Genomic DNA, 18,815 nt, shown 5'->3' with positions numbered 1-18,815 from the left:
ACAACAATTTTGGACCCCCTTGTGGCCCCCCTCAATGTGGAGTATGAAATAATTTTTACATAACAATTTTTTGCTATCGTTCTTTTTTTACATCCGTTATTAGACAGTGGCGACGCGGAACAATAATGATTATGAACATGGTCTTTTGCCTGCTAATGCCTGCAATGCAGTGAAGAAAATGATATGACAACAATAACGTCTAATGTAACTGGCCCCTCTAACAGTACAACTGGCCCCAGCTTGGCCCCCCCAGTTGAAATGGTCTAGAACCGCCACTGCTCTCTACAAAGGAGAGCATGTGTTTTCTGGGCTCAACCATCATTCAATATTTCTGTATGATGAACTGGAGCAAAACAAAGGCCCTTGCCTCTTTGCGACTTCAAAGTGCTTCATCTGTGTTTCAACAATAAAACAAGTGGTTTCGTGTAACCTAGGTATATCTGACTGATGAAAAACAAAGTCTGTCGGTTGATATGAAAATAAAATAATAACCTCAAGCCAACAACAAAATAAATCAATTGTATTTTGTTTTGAGCAAGCAGTTCACTTACAAAAATAAGATATTGGAGCTTTTTAGGTTTACCTTAATGAACCCAGTTGAACTCAGTCTGGCAACACTGTTAATGAATGAACATAACCTTCTGTTCTGATAATTCATTGGGGGAAAATAATCTCCAATAACATAAAGAAAACAGTCACAACATGGAACAAATTGCTGTTTTCTTTTCACCGTCAGTTGATGTGAAGCTCCAGGGAACATACAGATAGGTAGAAAGAGAGCGAGAGAGAAAAAGAGAGAGAGAGAGACAGAGTGAGAAACAGGCAGAGAGAGAGATGGAGAGAGAGGAGAGAGTGAAAGAGAGAGAGATTTGAAAGACTTGCACTCCTGAAGGCATCATTTCTACCTCATTCCCCCTCCTGTTGCTATGCATCCATCTTTACCTCTGAACTCTACTTTCTTCCTGTCCCTCCTGAATATACTCTCCCTCTCTCTCTTCTCTCTCTCTCCTGACTCTCCGGTTCACTGGGCGTTTACCACGGCAGGCTTTCATTAGCCCAGATCTATCTAACCTCTGTGGAAGGCTCATTGTGCTTGATGGGTTGGGGGCTACCAGTCTACCGTCAGCCTTACGAGGACGCCACAATGCCTGATAGTGGAGAGAGCTGCCCGGAGGGTGCCTGGCATGACGCGTGTAACCATGGCTCCCCGATCGTCTCCCTCTCTCTACTGAGTCGGGGAGCGGAGAGCAAAATGGGGAAGGATGAGACAGAGAGAGAGAGAGCTTGAAGAGCTCTCCTTCTCCTCTCTCTAGCTGACAGAGTTTAAAGGGGTCACTTGGTAGAAGCGAAACGGCATTTAATAACTGTTCATTCACAGACCTCCCTCGCTTTGTCAGCATGACACAAAAAGAGAATATTAAACGCAGAGAAAATTAAATGAAGTGGCTTTCAGCCTTCAGCTCACAGTAAATGTAGTAGGAGACTAAGGTCTGCCCTCAACGGAGCGGCACACAAATCCTTTCCTTTATATGAATTCAAAGTGAGACCCGTATTCATATGCACTATTCCATTATCATCAGGCTACTACAACTCTATGATCACATAATTGATTCAGTTCATTGGAACAGACTATGCTTTTTTTTTTGCAAGGAAAAATGACCGGCATTGTTTTGTGACTAATGAAAGTCATGATTCGATTTCATGTGTGGTTGAATCGTTTGCTCGGGCCTCTCGGAGGATTTTCATCAGGACCTGTTGTTGATATGCATAACGCTTTAAGTCAAGCTAACAGAGTGGCTGGAAATCATCATAAAGTCCATCATTTCCAGCTGGCTAGCGCTCCCAGTCGTCTTCCCTGGTGTCCTTCCCTTTCCATTTGCAAAGCAGATTGACTCTGACGACTCATTCAGGGACTTTCCCTGAGCTCACAGATGTCATTGATAGACATGGTTGGAAGAGCAACGCTCCTCCTCACTCCATCTCTCTGTAATTGGGGGTCTTCACCTTAGCAGGCATGTCCGTCCCAAGTCAATTTCCCCTATCCACAGTTAGCCCGCTAACCCCCTCACGCATAGCTAGGCTGATTCATGTGGCTGTAAATTCTACTGACACTGTGAAGAAGGTTTTCAACCGGATCACCTCTGTGACTTTCTACAGTAGAGACATGATCAAACAACCCTGGTCTGTGGGATTCTGTGTCTGCTCATCAGACCATGAAATGAGCTTCACCAGCAGATATGAGATGACGGGAACAAATCTAATCGCTCAATTGTAAAACCTGGTGGCCCCAGCTTAACGCAGAACAGGTCATCCGCATTAATGAAATGACACACAGGTGAATCCCAATACCGAGCAACTTTACATGGCTCTGAAGCAACCTTTAATCTTCCTGTAATAGCTGTGGAGGAAATGATTTAATGACCTACTATGTTGTTTAATTGAACATACTATGCTGTTTTTACTTGGAGAATTGTCCATTGTTATACATGAGTATTTTGCTGATACAGGCTTGTCTTGTGTGACATAGTCATTTGTCTGGGCGTACAGATAGGAGCCGTTCAGGTGTGACTGCAGTATGTGACATTCTGTTTTAAAAATGTACAGCAACTTAGACGTGTGGAAACATGCAGGACGGAACAGATGTTGAGTGATTGTTATTGATTGCTTCATTTTTGCAAATCTTATTATAATAAAGTTGTTTTGAAGAAAAACAGTCTCTCTCCTTTCGGTTAGAATCACCACGACGTATCTCTCTCAACTACAAAGATTTCCCATCTGCAGACACATTACAGCACAGAACAGGGGTCAGATGAGGTCAAATGTGAGTACATTACAATTAACTCACCAATGTAGCTCAAAGAGGCTCAGCAGTCTAGTCCTGCTATGTCAGGGTATTAAGAGCGAGCCGCAGGGAATTGTTTTACGATGCTCGTCACTATCTATTGTCCGGGAAAAATTTGCATGGAAAAATTTGCATGTGCTAGAAAAGTGAATACAGGGGTTGTGACCGCATGCTGGATTGTAAACACATGCGACACAGCACGCATGGCAAGGTATTGCTCAATTCACATAAATGCCATGTTCTCTGCTCTTCCATAGAGACATGGGAGCATTTATTGTCTTGGGAGGCTGTTAATCCAATAACCACTGACGTGAACGCCACAGCTGTTGAATGTTGCAGCATAACAGCATGTGCTGATAACGATCTCTGTAATAACAGTAATCATCATCATGGCACGACCACTCATCTTCACTCTCCAGCTCCTCTAGCAGCCAGACCTCTACGAGAAAGAGCCATTCTGCACCGTGGCAAAGTGTCAGCTCACACAAGGACGTAATTGACTGGAAACTATGGCCGGTCAGCCTCTGCAACCAATCCAAGCTGATCCTCTCTAGTTTCCCTGATGACTGGATGTGTTGTTGGTGGTTGAAGTGTTTCTCTTGCTCTTTCCCTCTCAATGGCCAGCTGTTGTAACCTAGTCTGTAGGGTGCTGCCTAGCTGCTACTCCTGGCAGAGACATGAAGCCTCCCCCACCACCAGGCAGCACCAGGCTCCAGTGTCTCTGCCTGACTCCCAGGCCAGGCTTCTCTCATCCTGCTGTCCAATGAAAGGGCCAGCCCTCTGACATTTCCTCTAGTAGATTACATTTCCTACTAGATGACCTCAGTCTGAGAATTGATGGCCCTCTTACTCTTCAGTCTGTGTGTCTGAGCTGACCATGTCTGGGAAAACACCCCTAAAAGTCTGCATTGTTGTGTAGCCACATTTATTCATTAAAATAACCATCAGTCACCTGTGGTCAATTTCCCTGTGTTGGCAGGAGCAAAAGGACCCTGGGGCCGTGGTGCAGGGGAATCGACTCACCTCTCTAATGGCTGTGCAGAACTCACTCTGCAACACTAACTTCAGGGACTGCAGCTTGTGACCCGGGACGTCCCCGGACTCCTGTAGCTTCTCCAGCAGCTCAATCGCCCTGGCTACATCTGACAGAGAGAGAGAGAAAGAAAGACAGAGAGGAGAGAGGGAGAGGCAGAGAGAGGGAGGAGAGAGACAGAGAGGCAGAGAGAGGGAGAGAGAGAGGGAGGAGAGAGACAGAGAGGCAGAGAGAGGGAGAGAGAGAGGAAAAGGTAGAGAGAGGTGGAGAAAGTCAGAGAGAGAGAGAGAGAGAGAGAGAAAGAGAGAGCGAGAGAGAGGATAAGAATGCCCCATTGAATTACATTAACAGCAGAGCCTTGAAAAAGAAGTCCGAAGCGAATCGATAGAGAGGATAATGGAAAAAAACTGAGTCAGGGCCAAGGGGATCAAGAGAGAGAGAGAGAGAAAGCAATCCCAGCGTAGTTAGCATTAGGCCTGCTCCATGCATGAGAAAATGGGGGGCGGACTTCAAGGGAGAGAATCGTTCCGTTCAAAGCGAGCGAATCCTGGCAGGAGCGGGCACCACGGTCATTAGATCCTTTTAAAACAAACCCATGATGCCCTAAGTTAAAGACTTTGACTCCTATGTCTATTAAACTCTCCACTGCTAATTATCATTCCCTGAAGAAATCCAGAGTAAAGCAGATTCTTTTCAGGAAAAATGATAGAAATGAGAGTAGGTGCTGGAAGGGGAGAGGAGGGATTTGATGCTCAGCCTAATCATTGGGTCAGTTGTCTTAGAAGAAACTAAATAAAAAGCAGTCGGTGGATAATGTATATCTGTCAACCCTTTATCCCTTGAGCATGTGCAAAAACCAAACTACACAGTTTGCAATCAGCGAGTCGCTCGAAAATGATCAAACCACTTGTAATCAACTACAGATATTAGATTTGTCCTACCTAGCTTGATGTCGAACACAGTGACACAGTGCCACTCAGGAGGGAAATTGCAAGATGATGTTTTGGAGTTGATAATATAGCTTAGATGTGGAAAATGAAACGTCGGTAAGTGAGTCTACTTTATTAATCCAACAAATATCCAACTACATCGGAATAGCAAATGTATACAGAGGCTAAGTGCACGGTTTCTGAACAATCATCTTAAACACTATTACCCTGGTGTTGAACTAGCCCCACGTTCTGCACCACACCAACAGAGAGAGGTAAACACTCCCGACGATGTTTATAATCCTATCGCCGAACCCAGGGAACATGGACTGAGACGGAAGACAATCTAGTTTAACCCGGTGAGGCAGAGAGGAGACAGAAAAGCTATTACTGTTTACAGACCTAGGGCGAACTAGGTAAGAGGAGGGAGAACTGCATACATAGAACCTGTGGTTGTTTAGGCAGGTTTGTTTTGTGCCAGAATTTAAGCAGTCAAACAGACATACAAGGGCACAACATTTACTGTTAGTACACAAGTATACATGGACAAAGAACATGATACTCAGAGTACCAGCGTGGATTACATTAAACCAGAAGAAATGGTGGGGTCGATTTCCATCAGGATTGGTTACTGCAAGCCACAAAGTGTTGTCAGGGAGATCTTTACAGGGCATTCATCACCCTAACTCCACAACTCCACTCAGCATCTTCTGTAATGATGGCCAAGTGTCGGCCAAGATAATATCGCATAGAATGTTCTATAGGATGTGCAAAAAATATATGTTTTATTGTCACATACACTGGATAGCTGCAGTGAAATGTATTTTTTTACAGGGTCAGCCATAGTAGTTTGGCGCCCCTGGAGCAAATTAAGGTTATGTGCCTTGCTCAAGGGCACATTGGCTGATTTTTTTCACCTTGTCGGCTCGGGTATTCGAACCAGCGACCTTTCAGTTACTGGCCCAACACTCTAAGTCTAGGCTGAGGCTCGGTGTGGGTGGTATAGTCTACCCTAGAGGAAGGTTGTTGCCTGACCTGTCAGACTTTGTCAAGAACCCTAAACTACGGGAAGACGAGAGCAGAATTAGAGCTGGTCCATAGGGAGTCGGACACAGGAAAGGGGACACTTTTCTCTGAACCTGTGAGTGTGAATGGAGGGATCTAACAGTATTCATTACTACTTTACATTACCCCTACAATGGTTATGTAGCTAATGTACAGAATTTCCATCAGATTTAATAAGCGTCAATGAGTCCCTAAGTAAGGTGAATGAGGTTGTACAATATTCTGTACCATATCTGTAAAAACAGAGATAGCTTTGCACTAATGAGTGGCCAGTAATCTGCTGGTATTATTCCAAGCAGCCTGGGTAGTTTTATGAGTGTTTATTGCTCATTATAGCGAGGTCAGGGCCAGATCAAGAGAGCTGTTGCCTGCTCTCATTTGCTCATTAGCACCAATTTCTTCATCCACGTCAAGGTCTCTGATGAGGCCTCCGACACCAAGCAACGCTTCAAAGATGAAGATTTCTAAAAGATTTTTGCTTATAGATGGGATATTTCAGGGGTCAGTTTTTGTACTTTGACGCTACGCTGATCAAAAACAATGGGATTCTCCACCTGTTCAGCACCACTTTCAAGTAGTTTGGTTTCAACTTCGGTCTGGGGAATTAAATAAATACATTCTTTGAAATAAACTGGGTTATAGGCTAAGAAGCTATTTTGTAAAAGTAAAGCTAACCGTGTTTGGTTGCTAAATGGAAGGATTTCGACTGGGTATCAAGTTGTTTGAAAGGAGAAAGAGAAGAAGATCTGGCAGTTCGGAAAAGTCCAGAAAAGTTTTAGGCTGCAACCAGTCAAAGGCAGTAATTTGAGATCTTCATTTGAATATAAAAAAAATCACAAATACCGTAACGAGGCCATAAATGTCATGCCCCATCTCTCCTATTCAGACTGTCCAGTGTCTGAGCCCAGTCAGCCAACACACCAGCAGTGAATAGGTATTGTTGCTACCAGAGGTGACAGTTGTTGTCCCCCTAGGGCCTAGACCAGTGATGAGGGCTACACCCCAGCAGAGGCTCTCCTGCACCTAGAGTTATTACTGGTAATAGGTCATAAAGCCTCCCCTCTCAAGCAGTTGCATTTCATTTGCTGCATCGTGACACATATAGTGCCCATCATCCACACTGCTTCCCTTGGTCTGCTAGCTCATCCACTCTGCAAGCACTGTCGTGTCGATTTGTTTCAATAAGTAGATGGCTATTTGTGGACAGAATGTCTTGGACAGACCGTGGATAGTGTTGTGTGATAATTGGTATAAACATGCAGCAGTAATAGAACACCATCCATTCCTGTGAGGAGCTGCCTACGTCAGGCATTTCTGCTGAAATCCTGTATTTTGTCTACGGTGTGAGGACTGAGTGAGACATCAAATGGTTTCCTCTGTGTGTGATCTAAGGGGTATAAACCCCCAGGGTATAAGATTTGCTTGGCAGCCCAGGGTGATTTGCCGTTTCAATAACTACGGGAATCCAGGTACAGAGTTATGTCACACCCACATAGCTTTGTCTGCAACGACTCCCAAATAAGACACGTTACAATGACGCGTCACATCAAATCCCTGCGTGGTGCATTCAGCCACATCAATGAGGAGACCAAGTGAGACCTTAAGTCCGTACTAATCTGACCTTATAGTTGGCTATGTAGACACACACAGACCAGTAAAACCATGGTCATATTGAGCTACACCACCACTAGCATCAACGTTATACCCTGCGCGAGCGTTGCAAAATAAATTTAGAAATCTATATTATTCAATTATTGCACCCACACCGCTCGCGAGTGCCAACAAGCGTCTGCGTTGCCAAGGGCTTAAATAGAAGTCAGTTCTATTTGTGACGCAGATCGCGCTGCAAGTACTGCCTCTCCCATCTCCTCATTGGTTTATAGAAGCAGGTACCCACGTGCCATCTCCTCATTGGTTATACCCACATGGGTGACTGAAAGACGGACGAGGTCGTTGGCGGTAATGCACCTAATTTATGAAAGTTGCCAAATGCAATATAACGTCCAGAGAAGAAAAAGCCTTGAAGGAGGAGAGATGACTAGAAACGATTCGGTTGACCGTTTTATGTGTGGATTAATTGTCGGAGTAGACGACCTTGTGCATTTCAGGTAAAATTACAACTCAATGTTTATATCCCAGGACAGATTAGCTAGCAACAGCAAGCTAGCTAAATAGGACAAATTAGCTAGCAAGTGAAAGCTAGCTAGCTAAATTGCCATAAATGTTTAATGGTTTTCGACCTGTCCCCAAATTAATGGAATTGGTTCAGAGTTTGTTTTGATATTTTAACCTGCGTGTCGTGATCGCGTTTGGTGTGGGGGGATAAAATAAATTCATGCACGATGGCGCACGCACGCAGCCGGTTTGGCTTCCGTGTTACTGTCCCTCAGCCTATAACGCTAATAAAAAGGCAAACTGCTCTGTAAGAGTAGCTCTACACACCACCAAGAATACCCTCACCGCCCACATGGCGTGGCCTGTTACCAAGCAGGAGCCGCTCCATGAATAACTACAGTACATCTGGAGGGTAACACACAGTCAGCCAACACCATCCTGGCCTGCCTTACTAACTTACACTCCAACCCATCTGAGAGAGGAACTTGAGAGTATGCATGGATCTGGCCCTCTCTCTCTCTCTCTCTCTCTCTCTCTCTATTCCACTTCATTAAAAGAACGTGGCTCAGTGAAGCCCCAGGATACCAGTCCTGTAGGCCTACAGATCGCCTCTCTTTGGATTTCCTCACTCCACTGAGATGGATTCACTTGAAACCAATGGAAGTCAGTGGAGGGAATTCACTCAACTACTAAGTCATTAGCATTCTCCTGGTCGTTCCTCTTCTCCACACTCCAATGAGACTTCAGCCCCCTTGGCGCATCACCAACTCTAGAGATGGACTCAGGGGGTCCAGATGTGTGCAACATCTGTGGGACTCAACCCTCCTCCACAAAATGAAAATATTCAAAGAGCAGTTACTGTATGTTCAGCTTTAACGCCGAAACAACGGCAAATCAATGTTGCCATTAGAACATCTGCAAGGCATGAGCACTGTTTGCAAATTATTTTTTTTATCCTGTTTCATTTGACACATATTTTCAAGGGAAGACAAAGGTGTCAAGGTGATACTGCTGCTCTTATTGGAGGTGTAATTAAGGATGGGAGCAAGAGATGGGATACAAAACAATGGTTCCTAAAAGTTAAACATACAACTCCTAATTTACATTAATTCAATCTGTGAAGTTGGGGAGGCATGTTTCTTGTCTTCATCAGTATTCTATAACTAAATAAAGTATGAAACACCAGTACATTGCTATGCATTGTGTAGTCTGGAACATTGATGCTACTTGCAAAACATTTGACCTAGTTTAACTTCTCTTTGCCACACAGCAGTGAGAACACATTACCATTGCCTGATTGGATGAGCTGAAAGTAATGAGACGTGTTCTTTGGAGCGGTCACATAGGGCTCTCATCTACCATTTTCTATTTCAACAATCACTCCCGACTGGGTAATGACACATTTCTCTATTTGAAAGGTTTATCATCCGTCTCCAATTACAACAGAGAGTGAAGCAAACTTACTGTTTACTGAAATCACTGTGGCCAACTTGAACCAAAATGATACTGTACGTTCCTCCAGTGTGCGTATGAATACATTCCTAATGGGCCGATGTATGTGTCCCTAACAGTAATAAAGACAGAAATAAAAGCAATAAAACAAAGGCCAATATAAATAATATCTGAATTCTTTGTGGGAAAGATTTCTTGAGGCAGCCAGCAAATAAAATATTTATGCTCATTCTAATTCATGTTCTAAGGCAACAATGAAGGTGTTTTAGAGGGTGCCCAACTTTGGGAGAGAAATATTCTGAAAGTCCTGTTGAAGTGTTATTGAAGGCAGTGTCCTCTAAAGAGCCATTTCCAAGAGGAATCAATTAATTAATAGTGTGTATCTAATAAGCTATTAGTCTACTATAGTCTGTTTCTGTGACTGACAATGTAAAGACGTTTAGTGATAAATCTGTTTCTGTGACTGACAATGTAAAGACGTTTAGTGATAAATCTGTTTCTGTGACTGACAATGTAAAGACATTTAGTGATAAATCTGTTTCTGTGACTGACAATGTAAAGACGTTTAGTGATAAATCTGTTTCTGTGACTGACAATGTAAAGACATTTAGTGATAAATCTGTTTCTGTGACTGACAATGTAAAGACGTTTAGTGATAAATCTGTTTCTGTGACTGACAATGTAAAGACGTTTAGTGATAAATCTGTTTCTGTGACTGACAATGTAAAGACGTTTAGTGATAAATCTGTTTCTGTGACTGACAATGTAAAGACATTTAGTGATAAATCTGTTTCTGTGACTGACAATGTAAAGACGTTTAGTGATAAATCTGTTTCTGTGACTGACAATGTAAAGACATTTAGTGATAAATCTGTTTCTGTGACTGACAATGTAAAGACATTTAGTGATAAATCTGTTTCTGTGACTGACAATGTAAAGACATTTAGTGATAAATCTGTTTCTGTGACTGACAATGTAAAAGACATTTAGTGATAAATCTGTTTCTGTGACTGACAATGTAAAGACATTTAGTGATAAATCTGTTTCTGTGACTGACAATGTAAAGACATTTAGTGATAAATCTGTTTCTGTGACTGACAATGTAAAGACGTTTAGTGATAAATCTGTTTCTGTGACTGACAATGTAAAGACGTGTAGTGATAAATCTGTTTCTGTGACTGACAATGTAAAGACATTTAGTGATAAATCTATAATATACAGTACTGTGCATGTGTCACCTTGAGATTTCCTAAAATTGAATCAATGACAGACGACCACAGAAATGATGGTATTATGTTGATCAATACAACGTTCAAACTATAAACAGCATGGTTGTCACGTCCTGACCATAGAAAGCTTTTATTTTCTATGGTAGAGTAGGTCAGGGCGTGACAGTGGGTTTTGTCTAGTTTATGTATTTCTATGTTGGTTCTAGTTTCTTTTTTCTATGTTGGGGTTTTTGTATGATTCCCAATTAGAGGCAGCTGGTTATCGCCTCTAATTGGGGATCATATTTAAGTTATTGTTTTTCCCACTAGGTTTTGTGGGAGATTATTTTGAGTTAGTGTATGATGCACCTCTTCGTCATGGTTTGTTGTTTTGTTTATTAGTTTATTTGTATGTCTTGCATAGTTTCACAGTTCTAATAAAATGTGGAACTATACACACGCTGCGCCTTTGTCCGCGCCTTCAAACAACAAACGTGACAATGGTGTCTAAAACAGTCACCAGTTCCAGAATGAGTCAGCCTTTCAAGTACACTGAGTTCACTTTCTGCTGTACTCTGATGACTGTATCTACCAATGCGGCCATCACTGTGGATGTGTCATAAATAAATGTGAAGACCACAACAAACAGCTAGCAATGCTGCTGTGCTGAAACACACCAGGTCTGTGCTGTCCTGCCTTAGGCACAGGTTATTTCACTCTTCCTGGGGTCCAAGCCTTTCGATGCCGCAGTATTAAACAATGAGTACTTCACTGCTTTCTACACTTGAGTAAGAAGCTAAACATGATTTTGAGCTGTTTGCATAACTGGGCAGTGCTCCAATATCCTCACATAATTGCCCTGTTGATAATAGAGGGCATAGCTGAATAGAATATATTTTCCAATATCTGCACGTGCTGTGCGGTGTAAATAGGCATTTCCAATTAACTCAGCTGGCTCATTAAGACATGGTGCTGATGAAAACAGAGACTGCAACGCAGGTGCATCTTCTCCATCTCTACTGGGGCATCTAAGGTCCTAATAGAGAAACTTTTCATAGCTGATTGATTCAAGACTAGTCTGAGCTACTCCTCACTCCCACATGTAATGTTTCCCAGATCAGTGCCCTAAAACAGTCACTACCAGAATGGCTGAATTTCACATGCCAGAATAAATTGCCCCGGAGAGGCCATGCCATCTGCCACTTCCCAGTTTGACCCGCGTATCCTTTATGCCATTGGCAACCACGCTGAAATTACCACACAAAAACCTCTACTGTGCTCATTCTCTGGATGAGTAGAGGAACAGGCCAGCAGGGGCTTGCCAGACACAAGGCCAGCTCCTCAACAGGAGAGCTTTTAAAATGGACGCACCTCACTTTATCAATCCCCCCATAAGCCGAGTGAATTAACACTATATGGCCCTGCTGTGACATTCCTGACTATAGAGGGAAAATAAATCACTCTTAGGCTAATGAGCCCTGATGGAGGCCATCTAAGGCAGAAGCAGATAACACTATGAACTTTGTTTTTGTCTCCCTTCCTCTGACTGATTACCTGGCAGATGTCCATCCCAAACAAATGAAATGTCCTTTCAATGTGGTTCTAATGAGAGCTTACCCAGAGCTGTGCCATTTTAAATAGCTCTCCGTTGATGAAATTGCTGAGCTGGCTGTTCACCTCACCTGTAATCCCTCCTCTCTGTTATCACCCAAAGCAAGGTACAAGAGGAAGGTTTCTGCGCAACAATGAACAAACCCAGTGACCTCTGCAAGCAAAGCAAAGCCTGTCTGCAGTATGGCGAGACAACATGCTTAGGACCCGGAGTAGGCTATAGTTTGTTGCCCTTTCTCCCCTGTGAATAGACTCAAGCAATGGATCAGTGATAACTTGCAAGGAAATGTGCGGTTGTTCTATATTTATTATGGCAATAAATCATGCACGGAGAGCATCAAAAAAGTATTGACTTCCAGATTTCATGCTTCTGCTCTCCCTCGATGTTTGGCCTCTTAGTAAATCCACTGTAATTTCAGACAGCACAGAAACCTGTTTGACCATCTGTGTCAATCAGCAAATAGATAAGAATTCTGCTCACAAAGGCCTCAAATGCCTCTCCATCTGAAAATATGTGGCAGAAAGAACACTAACACATTTCACTGTGATTACTGTACAGCCTCAGCCTGACTGGTATTATTAGGACTTTATGGCACACAGTTGATGAGAACTCTCTCAGTATCTATCAATATCAATATTCTTGGCATGCCTGGAGCCGGTTAGTGTTTGAATGAGAGTCAATCATTTAAGGAGAACTTTGGTGACATGAGCAGGGAGGTTCCAACACAGGCTGTTTCTCCACAGGACAGTGGCATTTGAGTCATTTCCTGAGACAATAGCAGGAAGTGCAGTCATGACCTGAGTTTCCCGCCTCTTTGTGTGTGTGACAAATTCCTAACACATCCTGCTTTCAACAAAAAAGCAGGCTTCTTTTCAATATAAATTAGTGTTTCTTTGCTATTGGCAGCAGTGACAAAGGACTGCAAAGACAATGACAGCTCCTGTAAAGCTATCATTATGATCCCCTACATGATCACTGCTGCGGGGCAGTGACCACTTAATGCTACTGTGCAGAGCATGTGGATACATGCCTCTCACTCTTGCCTCTTGGTGGAATCTTCTCTCTGAAATGATAGAGGCTCTGACTCACTAGTCTACCTATGCAAACCAAATGAAAAGGGTTGAGTAGAGAGCTGAGGAGTGAACCGGAGCCAGTCAGGGAGTCGAGCGCGGAGTTCGACGCAAGATTCCGGAGAGAGGTGCTGGCGTTAAGAGCGCTACGGAGCGGGCGTGCTGAGGAGCGAGTGACTGAACAAGCACCGGGTTACAGTGTGATGCGCACTATATCGCCCATATGCACTCACAGCCCGGTGCGCTCCTCACCGGTGTCGGGCTAAGATTGGCATTCAGCCAGGAAGGAGTAGGCCTGCTCAGCATTCCTGGTCTCCAGTTCGCCTCCATAGCCCAGTACGTCCTGTGCCTCCTTCCTGCACTCGCCCTGAGGTGCGTGTTACCAGTCTGGCGCCACCTAGGCCAGTCCCACGCAACAGACCTCCAGTGCGCATGCCCAGTCCGGAGCTTCCAGCGACGCTCCTCAGTCCGGAGCCTCCAGCGACACTCCTCAGTCCGGAGCCCCCAGCGAAGCTCCCCAGTCCGGAGCCCCCAGCGATGCTCCCCAGTCTGGAGCCTCCAGCGACCCTCCTCAGTCCGGAGCCTCCAGCGACGCTCCTCAGCCCGGAGCCTCCAGCGACGCTCCCCAGTCCGGAGCCTCCAGCGACGCTCCCCAGTCCGGAGCCTCCAGCGACGCTCCCCAGTCCGGAGCCTTCAGCGACGCTCCCCAGTCCGGAGCCTTCAGCGACGCTCCTCAGTCCGGAGCCTCCAGCGACGCTCCCCAGTCCGGAGCCTCCAGCGACGCTCCCCAGTCCGGAGCCTCCAGCGACGCTCCCCAGTCCGGAGCCTTCAGCGACGCTCCTCAGTCCGGAGCCTCCAGCGACGCTTCCCAGCCCGGAGCCTTCAGCGAAGGTCTGCAGCCCAGAGTCATCAGCGGCGGTCTGCAGCCCAGAGCCTTTAGCGGCAGCGGCCTGCAGCCCAGAGTCTTCAGCGACGGTCTGCAGCCCAGAGCCTTTAGCGGCAGCGGCCTGCAGCCCAGAGTCTTCAGCGGCGGCCTGTAGCCCAGAGCCTCCAGCGGCGGTCTGCAGCACAGAGCTTCCGGTAATGATCTACAGTCCGATTCCTCCGATAACGATCCACGGTCCGGTGTTGCAGAAGCGGAGGGATCTGCGGGTGGAACGGGGGTTACGGCCTGAACCGGAGCCACCTCCGCTGCTGGAGGATTGGCGGGATAGTAAGGTTCTGGGTTTAGCACTAGAGCCGCCATAGACATTTGTCACCCTCCCTACCCTCCCTTTGTGTTTTGAGATTGTTTTTGTTGTTGTTTTTTTTGGTTGCATTCGGAGTCTGCACCTTTGGGGGGGGGGGGGGGGTACTGTCACGTCCTGACCCTTGTAAGATGTCATTTTCTATAGTAGAGTAGGTCAGGGCGTGACAGGGGGTGTTTTTGGGTGGTTTTCTTGTTATCTGTTTCTATGTGGTTTTTCTAGGTTTCTATTTCTATGTTGGGGTTGTTGGATGATCTCCAATTAGAGGCAGCCGGTCCTCGTTGTCTCTAATTGGAGATCATAATTAAGTAGGGTTTTTTTCCACTTGTGGTTGTGGGTTGTAATTTTTCAGTAGTGTGTATTTCTCTCTGCGTCACGGTTTTGTTGTTTTGTTGTTTCAAGTATTTGGTGTATTGCAACGTTTCACGGTAATAATAAATATGTGGAACTTCAACCATTCTGCGCTTTGGTCCGATCCTTTAAACAGCCGTGACAGAACAATCCACCACAAAAGGACCAAGCAGCATGGTAGGGATCAGCTGGAGGAATGGACTTGGGAAGAGATTTTGGATGGGAAAGGACCCTGGAGGCAGGCTGGGGAGTATCGCCACCCGAGGGAGGAAATTGAGGCAGCAAAAATGGAGCGACGATACTTCGAGGCGCTATATCCACCAAGAGGCAAGAGTGAGAGGCAGCCCCAAAAAATCATTTTGGGGGGGCATACGGGGAGCTTGGCATTGTCAGGGGGGAGACCTGAGCCAACTTCCCGTGCTTACCGGGGAGAGCTGAGGAGTGAACCTGAGCCAGTCAGGGAGTCGAGCGCGGAGTTCAACGCAAGATTCCGGAGAGAGGTGCTGGCGTTAAGAGCGCTGCGGAGCGGGCGTGCTGAGGAGCGAGTGACTGAACAAGCACCGGGTTACGGTGTGATGCGCACTATATCGCCCATATGCACTCACAGCCTGGTGCGCTCCTCACCGGTGTCGGGCTAAGATTGGCATTCAGCCAGGAAGGAGTAGGCCTGCTCAGCATTCCTGGTCTCCAGTTCGCCTCCATAGCCCAGTACGTCCTGTGCCTCCTTCCTGCACTCGCCCTGAGGTGCGTGTTACCAGTCTGGCGCCACCTAGGCCAGTCCCACGCATCAGACCTCCAGTGCGCATGCCCAGTCTGGAGTGTCCTGTTCCTGCTCCCTGCTCCTCAGTCCGGAGCCTCCAGCGACACTCCTCAGTCCGGAGCCTCCAGCGATGCTCCCCAGTCCGGAGCCTCCAGCGATGCTCCCCAGTCTGGAGCCTCCAGCGACCCTCCTCAGTCCGGAGCTTCCAGCGACGCTCCTCAGCCTGGAGCCTCCAGCGACGCTCCCCAGTCTGGAGCCTCCAGCGATTTGTCACCCTCCCTACCCTCCCTTTGTGTTTTGAGGTTGTTTTTGTTGGGGTTTTTTTTGGTTGCATTCGGAGTCTGCACCTTTGGGGGGGGGGGGGGGGGGGGGGGGGGTACTGTCACGTCCTGACCCTTGTAAGATGTCATTTTCTATAGTAGAGTAGGTCAGGGCGTGACAGGGGGTGTTTTTGGGTGGTTTTCTTGTTATTTCTATGTGGTTTTTCTAGGTTTCTATTTCTATGTTGGGGTTGTTGGATGATCTCCAATTAGAGGCAGCCGGTCCTCGTTGTCTCTAATTGGAGATCATATTTAAGTAGGGGGTTTTTCCACTTGTGGTTGTGGGTTGTTAATTTTTCAGTAGTGTGTATTTCTCTCTGCGTCACGGTTTTGTTGTTTCAAGTATTTGGTGTATTGCAATGTTTCACGGTAATAATAAATATGTGGAACTTCAACCATTCTGCGCTTTGGTCCGATCCTTTAAACAGCCGTGACAAGTAGCCTATACTGGCATTTTTATTTCAGTTTAACTGGGGAGAAAAAAACTTCCCCAATGTGTCATATAATGAATGACCTGTTTATCAATAGAATCTCAATGCCAGAAATGTTCCTTCCCCTAATTACTGAATTCTTTGAACTGATGATGGTGGGAGGAAACAGAGCAGAGCTTCTTGTTTATCATTTTGCCCTGTATCATGTTTTTGCCCTTGCACACACAGCTCATATACAGTATGTGAAGACGTTTGACTCATATAGAGCCCCTTTCAGTTGCTGCAGTCACGCAATAAATGAATCCAATTGCCACTGATCATTGAATTAACTGTAAATCATTCAAAATGAGCCAATTTTTATAAAATGGGAATAAAACCGTTATATTATCCATTATTCCTTGGGCATAAAGACAGGTCACTCGATGATGATCCTCGGTCGGTTTACATCCATTCCATACTTCATGATAACAACCAGGTTCGATTACGCATGCGCAATGCTGTGGTCAACACAACGTAGAGAGGTCACCATTTGTCATTTTCCAATTTAGACAGATGTTTATATCCTCTTGCCTTCTACATTCCTGTGAGTTGATTATTCCAAGGCGTTTACAGTTGTTCCTACTGTCACTGACTGTTGTGGCAATCATTCAAAGTGGGGCCATGCCCATTACCTTCCCCAGATGTATCCTCTTTCTCTGTTTTCAACACCACCCCCTTTCGTTTGTGTCATGCAGCCACACTAATGCATTTCACCACCGGATTCGTTTTAAGCACTCTATAGGCTACATATTTACAGCCTAAAACGTAGGCTAAACATTTAATCTGATTTCCCCATAGTCCCCATTTTGAATATCAAAATTAAACAATAGCCAGGAGCTATCAGAAAAAAATAGGTAGGCTACATGGAACCAATGGAAATCTCGGTGGTGGTTGAATGATGACATCTGAATGATGCGCTCATAAAATCATATTTTATCACATGACCTGCAATCATGCTGTGACACATCTGTTATCATTGGACAGGCAGGCTGCTGTAGGAGAGCAATATCACCTGAAGTCCGCGTGCAAGTAGACCTATTACTACTCCAAAATATGACGTAGGCTATAGGTAGACTACATTGTGAACTCATCCTTCCTTTTAGAATAATGCCGCAGGTGAATTCATTTTTCACTGCCGACAACAGGTATGCTATGGGGTGAAGACCTGTACCCTGTTATTACTGTCCAAGTTACCATTGGATTCAAGAAAAATATAAACCAATTATAAAAGCTGCTTGTTATCTATTCTTACGCCTACCCATCCAAAACTTGTCGGATATCCAGAGAAGTAAGTATTTACGCGTGATTGGATTCCTGCGCCCAATAAATTATTTCTCCCAATCATGAAGTGAAGAATACAGCTAGATAATATTCAACTGAATGTTACATAACAGAGATAATGCACTCTATTCATAAGCAGTGGGATGTAATACTCTGCGTTAATAACACATTTGTTATAATATTGCTGAACACCATTATTTAATTAAGCCGTTTTATCCAATTTTGCAGAGTGCGCACCAAACGGTCCAGGCATTTTATTCCCAGCAAATAACGGTATCCAGCGAGAGAGAAATATAAGCTGACGAATGAAAAATTGAAATAATAGCATATTGTAGTTTCAACTTAAAGGTGGTCCGCCAATGCATCGTTCGCTCAAGTTTCGGGAACCATAAATAATTCAACAAGAAAGCGAATCCGACGGTTGTGCATCTTACCTCGATCCAGAGTGAGCGGTTGGACCTCTGTCGCCATGACTGCTGTTATGGAGAGATAGAGCGACTACGGTAGCTGCAGCATCTGAAGCAACTCAAGCTAAACCGGCGAGTGAGAGCACAGAGCTCGTCGGTGGGAGTGGCTGGAAGGGAGAGGGGATTACCTCCCGCGCCGCTGCTCCATCGGACTGACCCAATGGTCCTGTCAAACCGAACAACCGCCGGATGAATATCTTTATGCAAATAATTGAGAGTGGATGTGCCTGGATTGACCTATAGCCCAATTGAATAGCTGATATGAACATTATTATTGATATTGAATTATTCACGGACAATTTCATAGGCAGGGGTGCTCATGGCAGGGGATTTTTGTTGTCCTGCGGCCTCAGGCTGATATAGTAGTCTACAGTAACCACAAAGTGATAAACAGGTTTCAATGATGGCGTAGAACCGCAGATGATGAAGGGTTTATAGATTCATCCCCATGTTTATAGTACTGTAGAAAAGAGACCCATGCATAGACAGGAACTGACTCTGGGCTGGGCTCTCTCTGTATCTCTGTTGCCTTTACTAATGCCTGTTGCAGCTACAGCTTAAAGCTTTGGCAAATCTACTGCATGACCTGTAGC

At 45.1% G+C, this 18,815-nt stretch overlaps 1 protein-coding gene across 2 annotated transcripts in view; it reads right to left on the bottom strand.

Annotated features, from left to right (window-relative positions):
- Positions 1-18,368, bottom strand: part of lin7a (lin-7 homolog A (C. elegans)) — a 38,169-nt gene extending 19,801 nt beyond the window's left edge. Inside the window, exons 1-2 of one of the 2 annotated variants that reach the window (XM_029742326.1) lie at positions 18,190-18,368; positions 3,866-3,984 (exon numbers count right to left, since the gene is read on the bottom strand). In XM_029742326.1, coding sequence (XP_029598186.1) covers positions 3,866-3,984; positions 18,190-18,226 — 156 coding nt within the window. In that variant the 5' untranslated portion in view covers positions 18,227-18,368. The remainder of the gene's footprint in view (positions 1-3,865; positions 3,985-18,189) is intronic. The other variant, XM_029742327.1, reaches the window with a different exon arrangement.
- Positions 18,369-18,815: the final 447 nt, after the last annotated feature.

This window comes from Salmo trutta, chromosome 40 (genome assembly GCF_901001165.1).
Source record: "Salmo trutta chromosome 40, fSalTru1.1, whole genome shotgun sequence".
Classification (NCBI taxonomy): domain Eukaryota; kingdom Metazoa; phylum Chordata; class Actinopteri; order Salmoniformes; family Salmonidae; genus Salmo; species Salmo trutta.
Note: the sequence above shows the minus strand (reverse complement) of the source record. Positions and strands in the feature narration are given on the sequence as shown.